Source organism: Mercenaria mercenaria, chromosome 3, assembly GCF_021730395.1.
Source record: "Mercenaria mercenaria strain notata chromosome 3, MADL_Memer_1, whole genome shotgun sequence".
NCBI lineage: Eukaryota > Metazoa > Mollusca > Bivalvia > Venerida > Veneridae > Mercenaria > Mercenaria mercenaria.
In genome coordinates this window covers 98,775,264-98,797,050 of record NC_069363.1, presented here as the reverse complement: position 1 = coordinate 98,797,050, position 21,787 = coordinate 98,775,264, and the positions used below count along the sequence as shown (strand labels likewise).

Here is a 21,787-nt window from a genome sequence, read left to right as displayed (position 1 = left end):
ATGAGTCACTGATTTGAACGAACATCCGATCTCGTACAATTGAGACACTTCGTGCTAAGATGATGTGCTTGCTTGACTGAGATATATCAGACGCTACATGTGCTTTGAACGAATGTTGGATCTATCTTGTTCAACGGTGTCATTGAGACACTTCATGCCTGTTCGTTATTTTAACAACTAAAGAAGATAATGTGCTTGCTTGACTATGGGACACTACATGTAATTTGAACGAACGTCCAATCTTGTTCAATTGTGACACTGTTGTGCTTGCTTAACTGAGATATATGAAACACTACCTTTGATTTGAACGATCCTCTGATCTTGTTCAAATGAGTCACTTCATGCCTATCCGTTCTTTTTTACAGTTAGAGAAGATGATGTGCTTGCTTTACTTGTCCTTAAGAGATAAGATACAAGCCAGTTAGTGCTTAGCCGTATGAAATTGTGACAGATCAGCATCACATATCCTTAAGAAAAATAAGACCGACTTATCACTTTAGATAACAACTTCTCCTAGGCCATACCCAAGGACCAGGCACACAAAGAGCCGATTTCATTTTGGATAAAATTTATAGGTCCGTGGGCTTGTTTCAGTTGAGATATTTGCCCATGATTAAAGTGATGCTGATTTTTGGACACTTTTTGGAATTATTTAAGGTGTCAAATGTTTCAATATCATATTTTATCTTTAGAAAGATAATAGCAGAGCTACCGGCGCCGCGAAGCGGCGCCGACAGCGTCGCATTACGGTTAAACGCATGAAAAATAAAATGAATAGAGAGATCTTAACTGTGTATACTATCGAGTTGAAAATTCGTGGTACTTTTTGGAATCGGTGTTGTTCGGATTTTTTCAAGTACACTATGCACATAGTAATTAATCAGTAAAGACGTCAGTAGACGCTTACTGTTTACGGTTGACAAAAGCGTCTCGCTTACTGCTTTGAATATTGAATAAAAATGCAAATGAGCGTTTGATAATAAGAAATTAATGCTAAATACATTTTCTACGAAGAAAAAAAGAAATAAAACACAATATTTTCAGTTTGAAATGACTTTTGTCACGCTGCCATTACTGAACTATATTATATATATGTATGTTTGTCTCATGACGTCATAACTCCACAATGGTGTAGTGGTTAGCGAGATCGCGTTGTAATCCAGAGGTCGTGAGTTCGAATCTCACCTGGACCAGATTTTTTTTTTAATTTTTATTTTTTATTTCATTTTTTTTTGTATTATTATGAGTTTTGAAAATATTGTATAATTAAAGTCTATTGTAATTAAATTTGGAATTGGAACATTAACTTTTTACATTAAGTCCTCATTGCCCAACATTCACACGCAAAGACACAGAATTCCTTTGGCTATTGGCCTAATGAGATTCTGTTGGGTTTGAAATTTTCAAAGTTCAAGCTTTTCAATTTGAAGCAGACTGGTTTCCAGTATGATAATAAGTTATGTAAAATTGTTGATGCAGTGCGTTTTAATAAGAATAACAGAAATTATTCAAATACGTTTTTTTTTTCTTTATCTTGGTGCAGATGTTAATCTATACCAAACTTTCTTTTGATTATATACAGAATATTTGTAGAGTTTTCACATGTCGAGAATTAATCTTGATGCAGTCTAAAACATGCATTCAGAAATTATGAATTATCATTAATAATTTTAATAGATCTAAAGAACATAAACTTCCTAAACGAATCCATAATTCCAGATATTTCCAGCACCACTCCTTTAATTTTTAACGGACACTGGTGATTTTTCATGGGAGCTCTGCCTTTTAGGTAGCACCTACTTTCATATTAACGTTGCTGTTGTAATAAAGTTACTCACCAGTTGTAATTAATTCGTAATGGTTGTCATTTCCGTTTATCGAACCCATGCTTTATTCTACGTTTTCCAGAAAATTGACTTTACGCCATTACTTCCGGTTTATCACACGTGCAGAACTACCTTAATATGTACGTAAGTGTCTCACAAGAAAAGAATATACCGCAATTTTATTCTAACGGAAAATAAGTCCCATTTTTTGTCTTGTGGAGATGCGATTTAACGATTTAGTACAGAAGTAATAGATAGCAAGAAAACCGACTGAAAGCAATATATCTCTAAGGCATTTCGAGAAAAGTTTAAGGCAAAACTAACTGAATGCATTTTGCACCTGTAAAAAGAAAATTTCAACAAAGAATAAAATGTGTGTCAAAGGACGCAACCTAGCAAAATGATAGCAGACTTGGTTTGGTGGAGCATGAGATTAAGCAAAATAATAAAATGTGCAACCCCGCCCTACGCACATTAGCACCGGCTTATAAGATTCATCTTGCGCGGAGTTCCTCCCGGTCCTAAGACTGGTTTTTAACTACAGTTAATATCAGCCAGTCTGTCGTTCCGTCCGTGTTTCGGTGTGTGTACCATGATTGAATAAAGATTGTGAATTTGCAGGTTTAAATCTATTCATTTAGAAAATATCTACATACGCGTAATTGCTAAACAGCATTTCACTTGGGCAATTTCAGAGGGTGTGTTTTTCAGAATAAAGTACTTTTCTTATAATATGTAATATGTCATGTCTATACACATTGAATCAGGAATGGTAACAACTGTTTAGTATAAAAGGTTTTTCTATTTTATGCTCTTGTAGCCCTTAAAATCAGACAAACGGAACTATTTGAACAAATGTAGGAGAGGGTCTTAGAAGGATACTACATATAAAATTTGGTGACAATCCATCAAGCAGTTGATGAGAAGACGTCATTTACAGGTGTTTTTATTTTTAGCTCTGATGGCCCCTAAAATCGTTCAAGCAGAACCATTTGAATAAATCTGACCTTGACAGAACCTCACAACTGGAAACTGATATATACGTATTAGACCTTCCTGCTCACAAGGATACTACAGACCAAGTTTGGTGATGATTCATCAAGCTGTTTGTGAGAAGTTGTTTAAAGTTTGTTCTTTCATTTTTAGCTCTTGCGGCCCCTAAAATTAGTCAAGCTGAACCTTTGAACAAACTTGGGAGAGGACCTTACAAGGATGCTACAGACCAAGTTTGGTGCAATCCAACCGATTGAACTTTTTATGTTAATACAGTTCTTGATATTCATCACTTTTTATAGTAAATCGAATGTCTGTTGTTTTTTTTCTCAAAGCAATGTCTGTTTTTTTTTCTCAAAGCAAAATAAAATGTTAATATACCATGCATTCTTTTTAAAAAAAATAAACATCAGTTTGTACTTGACATCCTGTCTGGAAGTATAAAATCTGGATGTTTTGCGCATCCTTAAGTGTGTCTGATATCACCTGAAGTGTGCCTGATATCGATATCAGGCACACCAGCTCACGCGAACACTAATATCGGCCTCACACTGCTAATATACAAGTGCAAATTTGTTACTATATTTAGTTACATAATTATGCAATAACTGCTCTTCATGCATTTTTGGACGGATTGTCGAAGACAATTCCGTCCAGTGGAACCACAATAATACATATACGAATTTCGGCTTAATCGATTTTTTGAATGCAGAGGATTAGTGTAGAATAAACTCGAGCAGACGATGTGCCCGATGACCAATAAACTAAGCATGCTTTATATACGAGACAGTGTTCTTATTGCTGGATGACGGATTTTTCATTGAAGATTTTACATCAATGGAATTCACAAATAAATTAGCTGTACTAAAAAATTCAGAATTTAGGGGAAGTAAAAGCTCAGATATTTGTTATTTTTAATCACCACAAAGAAGTGGAATAAAATAATAGAACTTTGATAGATGCTTTTGATAATCAAAAGAAGTAAAAGACTTTTCCAATGATTTATGATACTTGGAAATTTATTGAGAGAGGAATCTATTATATTGCCGAATACAATATTACTTAGCTCTCGGTAAATCTGTAAAAGTTATTACTATTCTAGAGCAAAATCAAAATATTTCATGCTCAAATGATTTGGCTATTACAGTCTATTTTAATTTGCAACACGGTAATCAGTTATATGTGTATTCCTCAAAAGTCTGATCGTCTCTGCTATAATTGGTGACGTTAAAAATGTGTTTCAGTTCTGTTCCCTATGTTATTATAGTTTGATGTATATTTGCCAAATAGTTATTACAAAATGTATGGTTGTTTTGTAATTGTGTGTATATGTCTACATGCACATCTATGCAGTCTGATAATGATAGTCTGCACTGTTCATAATTAGTCATTAAATTCACAAAGAACATAGAAATATGGCAAGGAAATGGTTACACTGTTGTAAACAACAACCGAAAAAAGACATTTACTAGTTTAACACTCCCAACAGAAAAGGGACATTGCTGATCTCGGACCTGAGAGAATCAATACATTTCAAAACAATCCGTCCTCCAGTATTTACAATGCTTTGATTAATTTTGACAGCAGTAGCAGGTACCTGATATACCAAGTACCTGCAAGTGTTAGTGATGGCATCATTCATGGCCTGCAAGTAAAATAAGCAGAGAATAAATTTAGGCCGTTTGAAAAAGTTGGGGTTTGAAAACAGGTAAGTTGACGATAATTGTTTGTGTGTGTGTGGTTTTTTAGCTCTGATTGCCCCTTAAATCAGTCAAGCAAAACCATTTTAACAACTTTGAGAGAGGACGTTACAAGGATGCTACAATTGGTCGGACCAATTTTGGTGATGATTCATTGAGCCGTTCATAAGAAGAAGTCGTTTAGAGGGTTTTCTATTTTTAGCTCTTGTGGCCCCTAAAATTAGTCAAGTGGAACCATTTGAATTAATTTGATAGAGGACTTAACATGAAAGCTACAGAACAAGTTTGGTGACATGCCATCAAACAGTTCATGAAAAGAAGTCATATAATGTTTTTTATTATTATTACTTTAAGCTCTGGCGGCCCCTTCAATCAGTCAAGCGGAACCATTTGAAAAAATATTAAAGAGAGAACTTACAAGGATGCTACAGATCAAGTTTGGTGAGAATCCATCGAGTGGTTCATGAAAAGTTTTTTTTCGATTTATAACTCCGGTGGTCCCTACAATTAGTACAATTAGTCAAGCAAATCATTTGAACAAAATTGAGAGAGAACCTTTAATACAAGGATGCTACAGACGAGTTTTGGTGATGATTCATCAAGCTGTTCATGAGGAGAAGTTGTTTAAAGGTTTATCTGTTATCATCTCTGGCTGCCCCGAAATCAGTCAAGCGGGAAACATTTGAACAAACTTGACAGAGGTCTTCACAAAGATGCTATAGACCAGCATTTCATGTGTAGGTGAAAGCTAATACCATACGACGGACCTCAGACGAGACACACTGGCCCATCTCAGTAGCTCACCCTTATAAACCTCCGTTTCAGGTGAACTAAAGATACTTTCGATTGTTGATGTATAGGTCTAAACAAAACTTAGTGAAAGGAAGTTTTTTCTGAAGTTTTGAAAAATCAGTGTTTGATCAAATTCTTCATTGTAGAAAAAAAAATGATCCGAACGTGCAGAACTAAATCAGTTAAGAAGAAAAAGCACGTTTTTAACAACTAACGTAATATTATCTTCGTATATCTTCGGCCTTTCACTTGGTGTAGTGTCGCACCAAAAATTGTATAATGTTTTTATTTGGAACTAAAGGACATATATGCAAAAAGTAGAATTAATTTTTTGTGCCTCAAAGCGGCCGAAAACAAACTGATTCATTTTACGTGAAATCTAGTTTCTCCCTTAAAATTCCACTAAAATTTTTTTTAGAACGAAGAAACGTCAGTTGTTTGGCTTGAATAAAACTACTGAATAAAAAATCCGGACAAAATGGACCTATCGGTATTTACATCTGTTGGGTAACATTTCATAATGTTACTATTGGCACTGTAAGCACTACTGTGGGTATTTCTACGCACAACAAAATATTTTTGCATCAATATGTATTTCTTGTTCATAAAAAAGCGAACATTACATTCAAATGAAAGGGAGTCTAAATAATATATGTATTCGACTGTTTAAGCAAACGCATTCTAATTCTTGACATACTCTTGGCTATGAAAGCAAAACATCTCCGTAGTTAAGATTGTTGGTAGGTAGATATGTTATTCTGTCAGGCTATGTATGGTTTATGGTTTTCATATCTTCGAAATGCTCTAAAGCACTGGAGATAATTTTAAAGCAGGTAAGAATTTTAATGAAGCTGTATGATATTAGGGTGAAGTTGTTATTGGTATGTAACTGATATGACATTGGAGAGAAATTGTTATTGGTATGTAACTGATATGATATTGAGGAGAAGTTGTCATTGGTATGTAACTGATATGATATTGGGGAGAAATTGTCATTGGTATGTAACTGATATGATACTGGAGAGAATTTGTCATTGGTATGTAACTGATATGATATTGGGGAGAAATTGTTATTGGTATGTAACTGATATGATACTGGAGAGAATTTGTTATTGGTATGTAACTGATATGATACTGGAGAGAATTTGTCATTGGTATGTAACTGATATGATATTGAGGAGAAATTGTTATTGGTATGTAACTGATATGATATTGAGGAGAAGTTGTCATTGGTATGTAACTGATATGATATTGGAGAGAAATTGTCATTGGTATGTAACTGATATGATACTGGAGAGAACTGGTATGTAACTGATATGATACTGGAGAGAATTTGTCATTGGTATGTAACTGATATGATACTGGAGAGAAGTTGTCATTGGTATGTAACTGATATGATATTGGGGAGAAATTGTTACTGGTATGTAACTGATATGATTTGGAGAGATGTTGTCATTGGCATGTAACTGATATGATATTGGGGAGAAGTTGTCATTAGTATGTAACTGATATGATATTGGGGAGATGTTGTCATTGGTATGTAACTGATATGATATTGGGGAGAAATTGTTATTGGTATGTAACTGATATGATACTGGACAGAATTTGTTATTGGTATGTAACTGATATGATACTGGAGAGGATTTGTCATAAGTATGTAACTGATATGATATTGGGGAGAAATTGTTATTGGTATGTAACTGATATGATTTGGAGAGATGTTGTCATTGGCATGTAACTGATATAATATTTGGGAGAAATTGTCATTGGCATGTAACTGATATGATATTGGGGAGAAATTGTCATTGGTATGTAACTGATATGATATTGGGGAGATGTTGTCATTGGCATGTAACTGATATAATATTTTGGAGAAGTTGTCATTGGCATGTAACTGATATGATATTGGAGAGATGTTGTAATTGGCATGTAACTGATATGATATTGGAGAGATGTTGTCATTGGCATGTAACTGATATAATATTGGAGAGATGTTGTCATTGGCACGTAACTAATATAATATTGGGGAGAAGTTGTCATTGGTATGTAACTGATATGATATTGGGAGAAGTTGTCATTGGTATGATATTGGAGAGAAGTTGTTATTGGCATGTAACTGATATGATATTGGAGAGAAGTTGTTATTGGTATGTATATGCATACTCTCAGCCTGGAAACACTATCACTTAAAAATTAACATGTTCAGGGCAATTCTGAAGAAAACGATTTTCCTAAAAATGCTTATCTTAAACATTCCAATACTTCTCTATTTTATATATTTTTTTCGCATAAAAGATTTCATTTCGTGTTTAAAAGAATTCATCTGGATATTACTTAGGAATGCCTTCATACCTTGAGCGCCCTACGAGCCCAGCCAGCATTCTATATCGGCCCGATATCAACGACGTCGTTGTCTATAACGGCCCGATTTTGGCTTCAATTTCGGCTGCAAATAGGAATGATGTCGGTCCGACGTCGGCAGACGGTATCGGGCCAACATCATAATGACATTGGTCCGATATTGGCAAACATTATTTGGCCAACATCAAAATGATATCGGCCCGATATTGGCAGATCATATTATCGTGGTCGCGAAATAGTATGACACGCAGTGCTTTATCAAAGTTTTCTTAAAATATACACTTTATAAATTCTCAGAGTAATTTTCTTGAGAACGGATGTGTCTCGCATCATGTGTATGATGTTTATTTGATTTTATTGATATAATATTTTTCACAACTATATACTGCATGTTTTATACAGTTACGTAAGATTTCTGTATATTCTTAACCGGTGACTATTAAAATTGTTCAATTAGAATTTAAAACATATTTATATTTTCAATTTTTTGTAAATATAAATATTTCTATGGCGGCATTTTACATATAAGTAAAAAAGCATCTTAAATATTACCTTCCTTTATTACATATAAAATTTTGATAAATACCGTCTACAAATATTGTTTGGAACCTAGTTTGAATAATTCTGGCATACATCATATTTGTTTAATAAATATGCACATATAAACAATTAGATTACTTTTTCACGTTTATCAATAATATTTTGAAAAATATAGTTATATTAGAGAATCCAATATCGGCACGATGTCAATCCGAAGTACGAAATAGTTACACTGATTGATGTCGATCTACCGATTTCAATATTTTGCGGCACTACAACGGCCCGACGTCAGCCCTACATCGGCACATTTTGCCGACATTCCGACATTATACCTATATTGGGCCGATATAGTCATGCTGGCTGGGAGAGTGACTCGCCATATGAATCCATACGTGCTTGGGAAAAAATATACTTCGTGTAATCTTCTGCTAAATTTTAGGGTTTCTTCGTTTTTCATTCCCGTCTCTACGGGTCGGTATTACTATAGGATTTTTCTGTAAAAACAACGAAAAAAAGGCGGACACTTTGAATACAATGGATGCTGACTAGCTTTTACATAAAGCTAGCCATGTCATTATTTTATCACGCATAGACAAAATCCCCGAACTTATCAAATATAGTCGCCGACCAAAAATGCTTAAAATGACTATGCGAACACTCTATTCTACGCTACATACATGTGTACACATAATTTAAACTACGTAACATTTTATGAAAAAAACTTCTGTTGTGTCTTTGTTTGGAAACTATGTCACTTGGAACTGTTTTGCTCTAACCCGTCAATGTAGGGATAATACACGTTTTTTTGTGTATTAACGTCTGCAGAAGCCCGCGGGATTGTTTGTGACCGAGACCGAAGGTCGAGGTCACAAACATATCCCAAGGGCTTCTGCAGACGTTAATACACAAAACAAACGTGTATTGTCGCTATTCTTGCATAAAAATATACTTCACGACGATTTATGTATTGTTTTCATACGTGATGACTTGACGATTCCGGTACATTTTTTATTTACCATTCCAGTTGTTCTTGGAAACGGTAAACATGTTTTAAATATCCGTATCCAGGGCCCGGAAATAAACAACGCTATCAAAAGCACCTCCTGAAGGTTTTAAAGCGATTTTTTATCTCTCATTATTACAAACATAAAATTACCAATAATTGCTCATATCATTTCACAATTTGGTGGACTCGATCACAATTTCAAGAATAATAACTTTGCATTCGAGTTATATTGAGTACGGACACGCAGTTGGAGTACGGATAAGTACGAACGTAGTGTCAAGTTTCCAAGCTGTTTATATAAATTCTTCGAGAAATTAGATAAAAACATACCGACTGATACTTACCAAAATCATAAATATAATACCTAAAAACGAACAATAGCACAAGTTACACGCGATACTTATTTATTCACAGTTATTTACAATAACTGAACAGACGCTTTGTAAAGGGAGTGAACTCTAAGAGAAGCTAGGGCGTACATTGATGGGGGCAGTATGTTTGGGGTTGGAAACAGATACAGCTAAACATACTATGGATTACATTGTATTCTTGCATAAAAACTACTTTTTTCACTGGATCCGCCCATGTATTAACGGGAGAAAAATCGTGTGCAAACAAGGCAATTCACGTGCTGTTAATACCCGATTTTTATTTTTGAAATGCTTTGCCAGGGATATATGTATGTATTTTTACGCACACTGATATTTGGCATCTGCGTCTTGTTTCTTCCTTAACAACCTCATCTTGTAGCATTATAAATACAATGTAATCCATAGTATGTTTAGCTGTATCTGTTTCCAACCCCAATCGTACTGCCCCCATCAATGTACGCCCTAGCTTCTCTTAGAGTTCACTCCCTTTACAAAGCGTCTGTTCAGTTATTGTAAATAACTGTGAATAAATAAGTATCGCGTGTAACTTGTGCTATTGTTCGTTTTTAGGTATTATATTTATGATTTTGGTAAGTATCAGTCGGTATGTTTTTATCTAATTTCTCTAAGAATTTATATAAACAGCTTGGAAACTTGACACTACGTTCGTACTTATCCGTACTCCAACTGCGTGTCCGTACTCAATATAACTCGAATGCAAAGTTATTATTCTTGAAATTGTGATCGAGTCCACCAAATTGTGAAATGATATGAACAATTATTGGTAATTTTATGTTTGTAATAATGAGAGATAAAAACTCGCTTAAAAACCTTCAGGAGGTGCTTTTGATAGCGTTGTTTATTTCCGGGCCCTGGATACGGATATTTAAAACATGTTTACCGTTTCCAAGAACAACTGGAATGGTAAATAAAAAATGTACCGGAATCGTCAAGTCATCACGTATGAAAACAATACATAAATCGCCGTGAAATATATTTTTATGCAAGAATAGCGACAATACACGTTTGTTTTGTGTATTAACATCTGCAGAAGCCCTTGGGATATGTTTGTGACCTCGACCTTCGGTCTCGGTCACAAACAATCCCGCGGGCTTCTGCAGACGTTAATACACAAAAAAACGTGTATTATCCCTACATTTATAATGCTACAACATGAGGTTGTTAAGGAAGAAACAAGACGCAGATGCCAAATATCAGTGTGCGTAAAAATACATACATATATCCCTGGCAAAGCATTTCAAAAATAAAAATCGGGTATTAACAGCACGTGAATTGCCTTGTTTGCACACGATTTTTCTCCCGTTAATACATGGGCGGATCCAGTGAAAAAAGTAGTTTTTATGCAAGAATACGTGCTATAAGATGTGTCATAAATGACTACTCCATTTATTCCAGCGTCTCGCCAATGCGGTCAAGTTTATGCTGGAGATCCCATGGACACCGTAGGTGTAACGATGCCAGACTTGTTTTATAAGGCTTACAGTAATTACTGTTTAGTCCATATGTATAGGATATCGACCGAGCACGGGCTTCTTACGCACAATTAGCACCATATACTAATAAACTTTGATAATGTGGCAGTTGACCTCAATATAATTGACACTGTGTATTTTCCAATACAGGTAAATCCAATATTTGCTTTACAATAGATCTATGACGGATTATCTTTGATCTTTGAACACCCCTGGACCTTTTTTACTCATCTGCCACATTATCAAATTTTATCAGTAATCGTATCCACTATGAACGATGACAAATATACTCAGTTTTTATTGTATTGTAACGGAAAACATTTACTGCAACGCCCTCATTATGTGTTTACAGAACGGTCTCTTAGCACTCGTATAGAAATTTTCTAACCTGTTGAAATTTGCAGAATCTGTATCTGCAAGAAAGCCATACGCAAACATAAAATAAAACGTATGCACACTCATAGTGTGTTGATGGTCTTATTGAAGAAACAGCATTTCTATTCTCCTTTCGTAAAAAGCTTGTCTACATGTCCAGGCAAGAAGGTTGTAGAAAGCTTGTCCGGTACCGATTCGAAAATTATGTAAGAGATTGTCCCAACCTGACCCAATTTTTTAAATATATCCCCATAGTACAAAAGATCGTCCTGATCATTGCTAGAAAACTATATAAATGGTTGACTTGATACTTAGCACATTTAAAGAAGTAAATTAGAGGATGTCCAGTGACAATATATCATAAATGCAGGGGATATTTTTTATTTTTTTTTAAAGATATATCCCTAGATGTTTAAGAATTGTATAGAGATTTATTTGTGCAGTATAAGAGATGCTAATAATTATAAAACATATTGACTGACTGCGGACAAGTGACCACAACCACCCCTTGCCTTTATCAATAAAATCCGTGTTGCTTAATATTCAATTGTTATAATTTATTCAGCTGAAAATAATGTTATGAGTGGAATATGCTGGAAAATGGCGAATTGTAAAACTTTTGTGTCTGCCTCGGTGATAGAGCAGTAATTCTTTATATTCACTTATTATTTTGATTTCACTTATCTATTTTTTTCTCCTCTCATCTGTGGAAATTGTTTTTTTTTTCTTCTGATTTTAATCATGCATACATGTAAAGTGAATTTAATAACAAGAAATGTTAATAAAATTATGCACGTTTTCCTTGAAAACCCGTTTATTTACCACTGACGATTTTACTGGGTAATCATGGTCAGTCAAGATAAAATCGTCATAAAAGAATGTTAAATAGATGTTATTTCATCACTTTTTTCACTTTTCACGTGCTCAGGTCTGGATCAGAACAGCTTGACCTCTGCACGAGAATTCTTTTGTTTATAGAGGTCTCTGAAAAACGAACTTGAGTTGCAGGCCTTAGAAGACAGAAGAATTGACACAACTTTTTAACAAAAAATGAACTATTTTGTTCCCATTGTCTTAATACCTTGAGCGCCCTATAAGAGTGACTCGCCATATGTATCCGCTGTCATACACTCATATCGATACCTCTGTCATTTGATTTATTCTTTTTCCCTCATGTATTGTGGTAGATCTAATATGGAATAGCCTTCTTTCATATGTCTTGACAGTTTCAAGCAGGCCCTGCACTTCTTAACCGTTTCACTCACATGATGACTTGCAGTCATGTTTACTTCTAAAGTAAACCATGGCAAGGTCCCTAAAGGGGTTCGAACCCAGGACCTCATGATCCTTAGACGGACACTCTTTCCATGTCGCTAAAGAGCTGGTTAACCCAACGGCAAGGCTGTTTGAAATTGCCTATCAATCTACTTTCATTACACTTCTCCCCCTCTAATTTTTCAAAACTGTCCAGCTCTTTGACCCTTCATGCCAACATCTCTGAGTTCGTCAATCACTTCTGACACTTGGGGCGAAAATACAAAGGTTCCTACTGGTGGGCTCGAACCCGAGACCGCGGCGCTAAAGGGTCAACCCAACAGCAAGACTGTTGAAAGTGGCCTATAAACCTACTATCACTACACTTCTGCCACATTTGACAGGTTCTTGCAAATTATCTTTTAACTTTTTAGCATACCCAAAAAATCTATTCTGTAGATCTACAACTATAGGCCCGGTACAAATTTTATTTAAAATCGGTGTTACATAAATATACAACACAAACTATGTGTAGCTATCTTCCATGTAGATATAACAATTGATCATTTATATTTAGTCATGCAACAATTACCTTCTCTCAATCAAAGAGCTATAAAATGTATTTTATACTTCTTTGTCTCAATGTTTCTAAGCAACGTTATCAAAAGGGATAAGATAGATGCTGTTCGATTACAAAGAATCACATTTAAATTTAATTAAACACACAATCAAACGTATGGAAATATCAAAACGAGGCCACAGGATGTGGATTTAGATTGTCTCCCTTTGCAGAAAATTGCAACTTGTCAAATTTTAATTGAAAAATAATGAAACATTAACAGCAGAGATGGATAAGGAGACTTTATACGAAAGTCTCACAGTCTGGGTATTTGTTTTATCTTTTTTTGTGCCCCATGGTTGTTTCGACTTTCATAGTTTGATAGAAAAAAGATCAAACGGCTAAAATGTCAGAATTTTGGGAGGGCCTTTAGTCATGTTAGTCTTAACGTTATGTTTTGCCAGTGTTTTCGTATTCCATGCTTTCAGAGTGAATTAAATATTTGCTGAAACAAAATAAGCGGCTGCCTTTTTGATGGGTATGCACAAGTTTTTCTTTCGGCAGTCGTTAGGGTAACCCTTGTCTGTTTTTCGACTGCAAGGCAGACTGATTCCACAGACAGACATGTATTTATGTCTGCCTCTATGTCTCAAGTAGTTAAGATATAAACTGTGGTGGAAATCGATACAATTTTAACTTCATGATAGCTGCCTATAAGCAGTTTTCATTCTAGGCCGCGCCATGGTGCCATTGGCACTAATTTTAACATTGGCGCATAAATGTTTGCCCTATAGCCCCCATCGGGCGCACACTTTCCCAGAAAACAAAATATTCAATCTGTTTACGATTAGCCGTATGTGCCGACTTCCAGAAGTTGTGAACAGGGATCGAATTTAGCGGTCGCTAACTCCCAAAATTCGAGTAAGAATAAAAAAATCCGAGTAGAATATCATGGCACTTGAATATTTTAGCGATCACTTTCGAAAATCGTGGAAATCGCTCAAACTGTCCTTTTCTCTATAAAAGCTCCTTTGGGGCAGTTAATTTACCGATAACCACGTGACTGCTTCTAGACGCTTTTCGCTTTATACAAAAGTAATTATTGGATATCTAAGTAAGCGTCTAGGCAATATTTGTTTTCATTTTGGTCTGTAATTTGCAAAGTTCTGCGAACGGAGAGGAAAATATGTTCCTTGGTGCAAAAAGGCCCATGGAGACCGAAAATGCTAGCAACACTATGGTCAGTGACCTGAGAAAAACTTAAAACTTCAACGTCCAGCCAGAAGTCCAAAGAATCATTGAGTACTTTGGTTCTTATCATACTTTCAAAACCAGAAAGTCCCAAGCCTGTCCGGACCATGAACTTTTATATGAAACCAAACAACAACAAAACAACTTAATAAATTTAGCATGTTAACAGCTTTTAAATTATTGCTAGTGGAACCCATCATTTTGCTAGTGGAAAAAAATGGCACTAGCAAAAGTTTGCTAGTGGAAAAAAAAGTTAAATTTGATCCCTGTGTGAATTGAACTTGACTCTTCTGATGACGTAACACGCATTTTAATTGGTCAATGTTAAAATAGTAGCCAGTCTCCGGTCGCCTAACAACAGAAAGCTTTCAGTGTTGCTATGCAATGGCGGACAAAAACACAGTTGCGATTTGAAGAAAAAAAATTCAATTTTACATTTTTCTCTAAACGTCCAAAAACATCAGACGACAGAGAACAAAATTCCAAAGAAAGATGACATGTCCGAGACCCCTAGATTGTTCAATAGCATAACCACTAAGCCAGAATCAGGCGACAAACATTCATTCCATAGTAAATGGCTGTCGGAATTTCCGTGGTTGGGTTTCAATAACGATAAAAATATTATGACTTGTAATTATGTTTTAAGAACGGCGAAAGTAATACTTTGAACTCCATGTAAGAAAAGTGTTAAAAATACAGCCTTTCATTTCAAGTAAATCAAGTTTTTCTTTCATGGCCCCTGTGTTTTTCAAATGTCCACAACTTTTTACCTCCATGGGGCCCTTTGACCACACTTAAAAAATTCTGGAATGAACACTGCTATAAGCTATCTTGTGCCAAGTTATGTATGTAAAACTATGAATCATGAAGTTAAAATTGAGTCGATTTCCACCACAGTTTATATCCTAACTACTTGAGACATAGAGGCAGACATAAATGTCAGTCTGTGGAATCTATAGGTTTAAATTGTAAACCTATATATGTACTGTCAAAATAATTCAACGTTCAGATTTGTTTTATATTTGTGACGGGGCAATCTAAACGTCAAAACTTTGAAGGACCAAAATAATGGAGGATAAATCACAGTACACAGTCGTGTAAAGTTATTGGTTTTATCGCTTGCGCACATTGGCATGTATACACGGTAAACATTAATCGTGTACAGTACATACATAGGTTTACAATTTAAACCTATAGGCTGAGTATAGCATGTAAAGCGTCGACAGTTTAAACCTATAGCATGTAAAGCGTCGACAGCGATGAAAATTTCATCGGAAATTGCTTCCACTATTTTGGTCTTTCGAGTGTTTGACACGAGTGGGGATATTGCCCATATAAAAAAATGATCTCAATATTTCCTAGGATTGCGTCAGATTTGTTGGACTAGGTAGTTATCACGTAGCCTTACTCATTTGGCTTATCGTGATGACTTATTTTATGATCTGGTATTTTATAGTTGTCATCCCTCTAAGCCTTAATTGTATCTGCATTTTACTGTTAGGAAAATGAAGACTTTAAAAAAGTCATAATATACAGGTCAGACTTACTTGCTTTAATTAATTAAACATTAATAATGTTCATGTAGAAACTTCATATGGGTTGAATTTAATCCATAATTTTAAATAAGGGACTTAAATCTTCCAAAATATGATGTGACAGGTGCGAGGAAATATCTACCCTGACACCGTTTTCAATAACAGCAGACTGCCAAGATGAGTTTTATGACACTAAATTATAGAAATAAAACACAAAATTTACATTCTTAAAATGTCAGTGAGGCATGTTTTTGATTTAATGTCAACATAAATTCGTTATCAGAGATGTAATCATTACAAATACTTTGTACATGTACCAGAAAACGTTCCCAACAGTATTTAATTGGGGATTTCCTAACAGAAATATGCAGAATAAGTTTGGACGTGACGGAGACAGCGACAGTCAAAAGTTATCATGCTGTCCTGAAAAGTCCTATTATTTGGACTAGCTATCGCGATACTTGAAAAAATTATCTTGATAAAACGAAGTTTTCTGAAAAGATTTTCTCAATAGTGGAAGGTTTCCTAGAAATTATATTGCAATAATTTACATTATTTCCTCGATACTTTTTGTGTAAGTGCCCACAACTGCCATTTATTAGCTAGATTACCTTTCTCGATACTTTCAGAAATTATCTCAATATTTCAAACTTTCCTGAAAGTTTGTCACAATAGCCTAAAGTTTCATGGAAATAAAAAGGCATATCGAGAAAAAATGATTAATTGCGATAATGTTTTCAGAAAAATGCACAACTTTGCTGGAAAGTTTAAAATATTATCATGATAGTAAGTTACTGAACATCTCGTGGCAGTTCCAGGCATAAACGCAAAATTTTGTGCTAAAACATTTTCAGGAAATGAATAAAAATACCTAGAAAATATTATTTTTTGCTTAAATGTTTTCAGAAAAAATGCACACATTTCCTGGAAAGTTTACAAATTACCATGATAACTACCTTAGTAGCTATCTCGTGGCAGAAGTATGCCACCATACATACAGCATTTTTTCAATAGTATGGTTATTTTTCACTAGGAAAACATAAATACTTATTTAAAAACACCAAAATATATTTACATAAGTTAAAAAAGGCATGTTAAACTTACCATAACACATTCCGTAAACGAAATGTATAAACCAAATGCGCAGAACAGGATTTAAAAAAAAGACTGATTGATACAGAGCTTTACATGACTGAGGTAGAATGTAACGGTGTAAGTGGAAAACACACTGACATACATGGAGTCTAATAGTGTTTTGCCTACAAAACGGAGGTTTTCTCATTAGTTAGGACATCTAATCAAAGTTGAAATGAGCTTTCCACACATGTAATTTTTAGTGTAAAAATGTTAAAAAACAGTTTCAGGATTGAAAAGAGTAGTTTTTAACATTTTTTTAATGGGTGGACACATATGGGCACCAAGACTGGATGAGAACCTATGCCTTTTTGTACTTGGAAAATGCAGGCTAATGTTTTGCTTGGAAATTACTTTCTCCAAAGCTAACGCAGATTTAGACAGATATTTGGTGAAGTTGAACAAGATCACAGTTCATCATGTGTCTTAACAATTACATGAATTTGGGCAATAATACCGATTCTTAATCTTAGATAGAAAATCCATTTTACTGACAAGCCTCCAAAAAGTTCAGGGTGTTGTCATCAGACAGGTCTTATATATAGGTTAGTATTGGAAGACTTGTCAGAGGTGTGATATTTCCACTTTTCCCATATATTTCAGTACGTTAACAATTCAGGGGAAAATTTGTATTTTGAGATATTATGTATTTTGTTCTTGTCAGTCTGATGAAGGCCAAAGTTACTGTTACTGAAAATAGACTTTTTTTGTTTACATGCAATGACTTCATTAAACTGTGCAAATATTTCATTGAATCTTGGAAACTGACAAAAGGTTTTCCAGGAACCACGAGGATTCTGCCTTGAGGATTCATTTGTTACGTTTTGTTGTTACAGTTGGAGACGTTCAACCTTGACTCGCCACATCAATCTCCAGAACAACTCAGTGATGGCATTGCCATGGCAAAAGTTCTTCATCAAATGTAAGTTATTTAAACATCTAATCTTTTATTGGTTTTATCATCAATGACACTAACTTATAATATACATTTTGGAAATTAATTTTTTTCGGTGTGCGAAATGAACGATAAAATAGGATTGTAAATCCATGAATCACACTAGCGATTCATGTTTAATTGTCTGTGACAATTTGATAGAAGACATTGTGTCTGAAATCACTCTTCCTGCACCTCTGATTGATGTGGAGGTTTGCTGTTACTTGTGGAGAACAGATAAGAAATAAGTAAAGCATCCAGTAACACTGGTTAGGACAACTAACTGAATTCTGTTGAAAAAAAATGATGCTAAATCAAAAACAAACAGGCCTATTAAATTTAATATGCATACATAATTTGTTTGATATGGATATTACAGTGCACCAGATTATTTCAATGAAAATTGGTTGAATAGAATTAAGACAGAAGATGTGACCAACTGGCGACTGAAGGTCAGCAACCTGAAGAAAATACTCAAAGGAATTCTCGAATACAATCTTGAGGTAAGTGTTCCTTTGTGTACAAACATATTGTATGTTTTCCTTGTGTACAAGCAAATTGTATGTTTTCCTTGTGTTCAAGCAAATTGTATATTTCCATATGTACAAGCAAATTGTATGTTTCATTGTGTACAAGCAAATTGTATATTTCCATGTGTGCATATTTCCATGTGTACAAACAAATTGTATGTTTTCCTTGTGTACAAGCAAATTGTATATTTTCCTTGTGTACAAGCAAATTGTATATTTCCATGTGTACAAGCAAATTGTATATTTCCATGTGTACAAGCAAATTGTATATTTGGTTTGACTTTCCTTTGTTGGGAATGAAACCAGTATCAGGATGACTGATAGTTATCAAGTTTAAATTGTTTGTTTTTATCACCATTGTTGAAAGGGGGAATGTCTAACCATAAAATGATTTTATATGAAAGTTTTTGTCAAGCCTTTCATAATGCTGAAAGGGTTTTTTAATATTGGACTATGATTGAATTAGTTTGAAATTTAAGGAAATAGCTTATCATGGAGGCAGTTATTTTACTGTGTTAATGTCATTTACAGACTGCCAGATAACAATGTATATATTTAGCAAATACTCTTATAAATAGATTAGAGTTAAAGATAATTATAATGCTTTTAATTTTTTTTTTGAATTAAGAAAAAGAGAGAAACAATTTTATACAGTTCAAATGAATATAACAAAAGAGAATGAAACCAGCCATTTTGTCTTGTGTTGTGATTGAAACAAAAAATGGCTGCCATTTTGAAATGTTCACAACTTGTCTTATTTTTAAGCCAATTTAAAAATGCTTCCACTTCTTTGGCCAGTCAGACAGCAGTAGCATTAGAATAATGTTGCCTTTCCCTTAAAGAATAATGTTGCCTTTCCCATAAAGAATAATGTTGTCTTTCCCTTAAAGAATAATGTTGCCTTTCCATCAAAGCATAATGTTGCCTTTCACTTAAAGAATAATGTTGCCTTTCCCTTAAAGAATAATGTTATTTTGCCTTTCCCTTAAAGAATAATGTTGCCATTCCCTCAAAGTATAATGTTGCCTTTCCCGTAGAATTTAAATACATATGGGTTTACTTGATGTACTTCTAAAAGTTCACATATTCAAGTAAATCTGAATTGCAGAATAAATGTGAAAACAATAATTATATTTCATGTTAAAAGTAAGGTTTTCTGTTAGAAAGTAACAAACACTTGAGAAAGTTTTGGCTTGACTTTAGAATTTGATATTCCAAAAAGTACTTGATCTGACAAATGAGTGTATATCAAAATCCCCTCCACTGAATAATGACTGGGTGTTACAAAATCCCCTTCATACTTTTGCAGGGGGTATCATAATCCCCTCTGTGATTGACATTATAGATATCAGTGCTCCAAATTATATTATGTTTGCTAAAGGCATTGTATTTACGTGTTTTATGCAATAGACTTTTAATTTGTATATAGATGTATTTGAACTTAATGAAATAAGTAAAAATCACAGAGGGGATTATGATACCCCCTGCAAAAGTATGAAAGGGATTTTGTTACACCCTGTCATTTTTCAGCGAAGGGGATTTTGATCAAGGGGATTTTGATTGTATATATAATATATAATCATCTTCATGTTACAGCACAAGTTGTTGTATATTACAGGTGTTGGGTATACAGATACATGATTTCCAGATGCCAGATGTCAACGCAATAGGTAAGTTTCCTTCTATACAGAGGCTGACACAGACAGATTTTTTTCTTTTCATTTTACCATTGAATGATAAAATGGTAAAAGTAAAAACTGTATTAAAAGACAATCTAAGGGAAGGGCTAAAAAGTGTTCTCTTAACACAAGTCGTCCATAAGTACAGTAGTGACAGTGTACCCTTTAGTAAATACCAGTAATTGCTTGCCTTTAGAGAAAGATTAATGGTCACAAATTGATACGTATCTGTTACAAATCACCTTGTTTACAGTAGTTGTAAATGGCCGGTACTTAAAAAAATTGAACATCGCTTGATCTAATGACTCGGATTTCAACCAAAGATGGTCAAAGATGTATTTGAGTAAAGAAAAAAATGACGAAAAGTGTGGAAAAACAGTCAAATTTTATACAGATTTTTAATGTAAATCACATCATCTGATGGATATGATTAAAATGTATTTTATGCTAACTGTAACATGTAAATGCATTTCGTTAGGGTAACGTAAGTACTCGATTTTCAGACATGTAGCATACTTAAGCCAATAGTTTGATTATATTGCCCTTATTAGACTTTTCCACAGTTTAAAATACCTTATTTGATTGTAAATATTGTTCATTATATTACGTTTATCTTCTATCAAATTGTCTTGTATGTCCTCTGCTGTTTGGAATTATTTAAGGCGATATTCTGATCAGACATTAGCTATGTGTAATGTGTGTGGAGAGACGTTACTTACATGAAGATAGGGCCTACATCCTTTTAAGAAATAAAACTCGTACATTAAATCGTAATGAAAGCAGATTACAAAGATATTATATTACAGAAGATCAACTAGCCACGAGAACATTTAGTCAGTCTTAATTTGTCAATGACTGAATCATTTTCGATGTAAACAAAAGAAGACCTTATGCGACTCGCTGTCAGATTAGGGTGTGATAAATGCATAAGATTTTGAGTTAATTTGTTGATCAGTTGATGACCAAATGTTTGAATATTTGTTCGAAAGATTGTCCGAATATTCAAATACCAAAAATGTTATTTGTAGCCATCCTTGCATATTACCTATTTATAAGCTGCTGGTGAAGTATTTATGAGCCGTGCCATGAGAAAACCAACATAGTGGCTTTGCAACCAGCATGGATCCAGACCAGACTGCGCGAATGTGCAGGCTGGTCTGGATCCATGCTGGTCGCAAACCCACTGTGTTGGTTTTCTCATGGCATGGCTCATATAATATGCTGTGGTATTATTGAATGGCAGTAACAGTTTGTATTTCAAAATGAGCACAAACAAAAACATTGATTGCTCCATTAATTTTGACTGCTAATCAAGAATGAGCAGAAAAAATGTAAAGTCAGCAATAAACTGGATAAGAAGATGCATTTTGGAATGAAAATAATGGCCTCTGTGTGCAAAGAGCAGGTGGCAGTTAAATGAAGGATATTTTTATGCCCCCAAAGGGAGGCATATT

The 21,787-nt window shown here is 34.4% G+C and overlaps 1 protein-coding gene across 3 annotated transcripts in view; it reads left to right on the top strand.

Moving 5' to 3' along the window:
• The first annotated feature begins 13,463 nt into the window (after positions 1-13,463).
• Positions 13,464-21,787, top strand: part of LOC123523897 (protein Hook homolog 3-like) — a 56,344-nt gene continuing 48,020 nt past the window's right edge. For all 3 annotated transcript variants that reach the window (XM_053539440.1, XM_053539438.1, XM_053539439.1), the window contains exons 1-4: positions 13,464-13,597; positions 18,027-18,112; positions 18,504-18,627; positions 20,273-20,324. In XM_053539440.1, the coding sequence (XP_053395415.1) occupies positions 13,559-13,597; positions 18,027-18,112; positions 18,504-18,627; positions 20,273-20,324 (301 nt within the window). In that variant the 5' untranslated portion in view covers positions 13,464-13,558. The remainder of the gene's footprint in view (positions 13,598-18,026; positions 18,113-18,503; positions 18,628-20,272; positions 20,325-21,787) is intronic.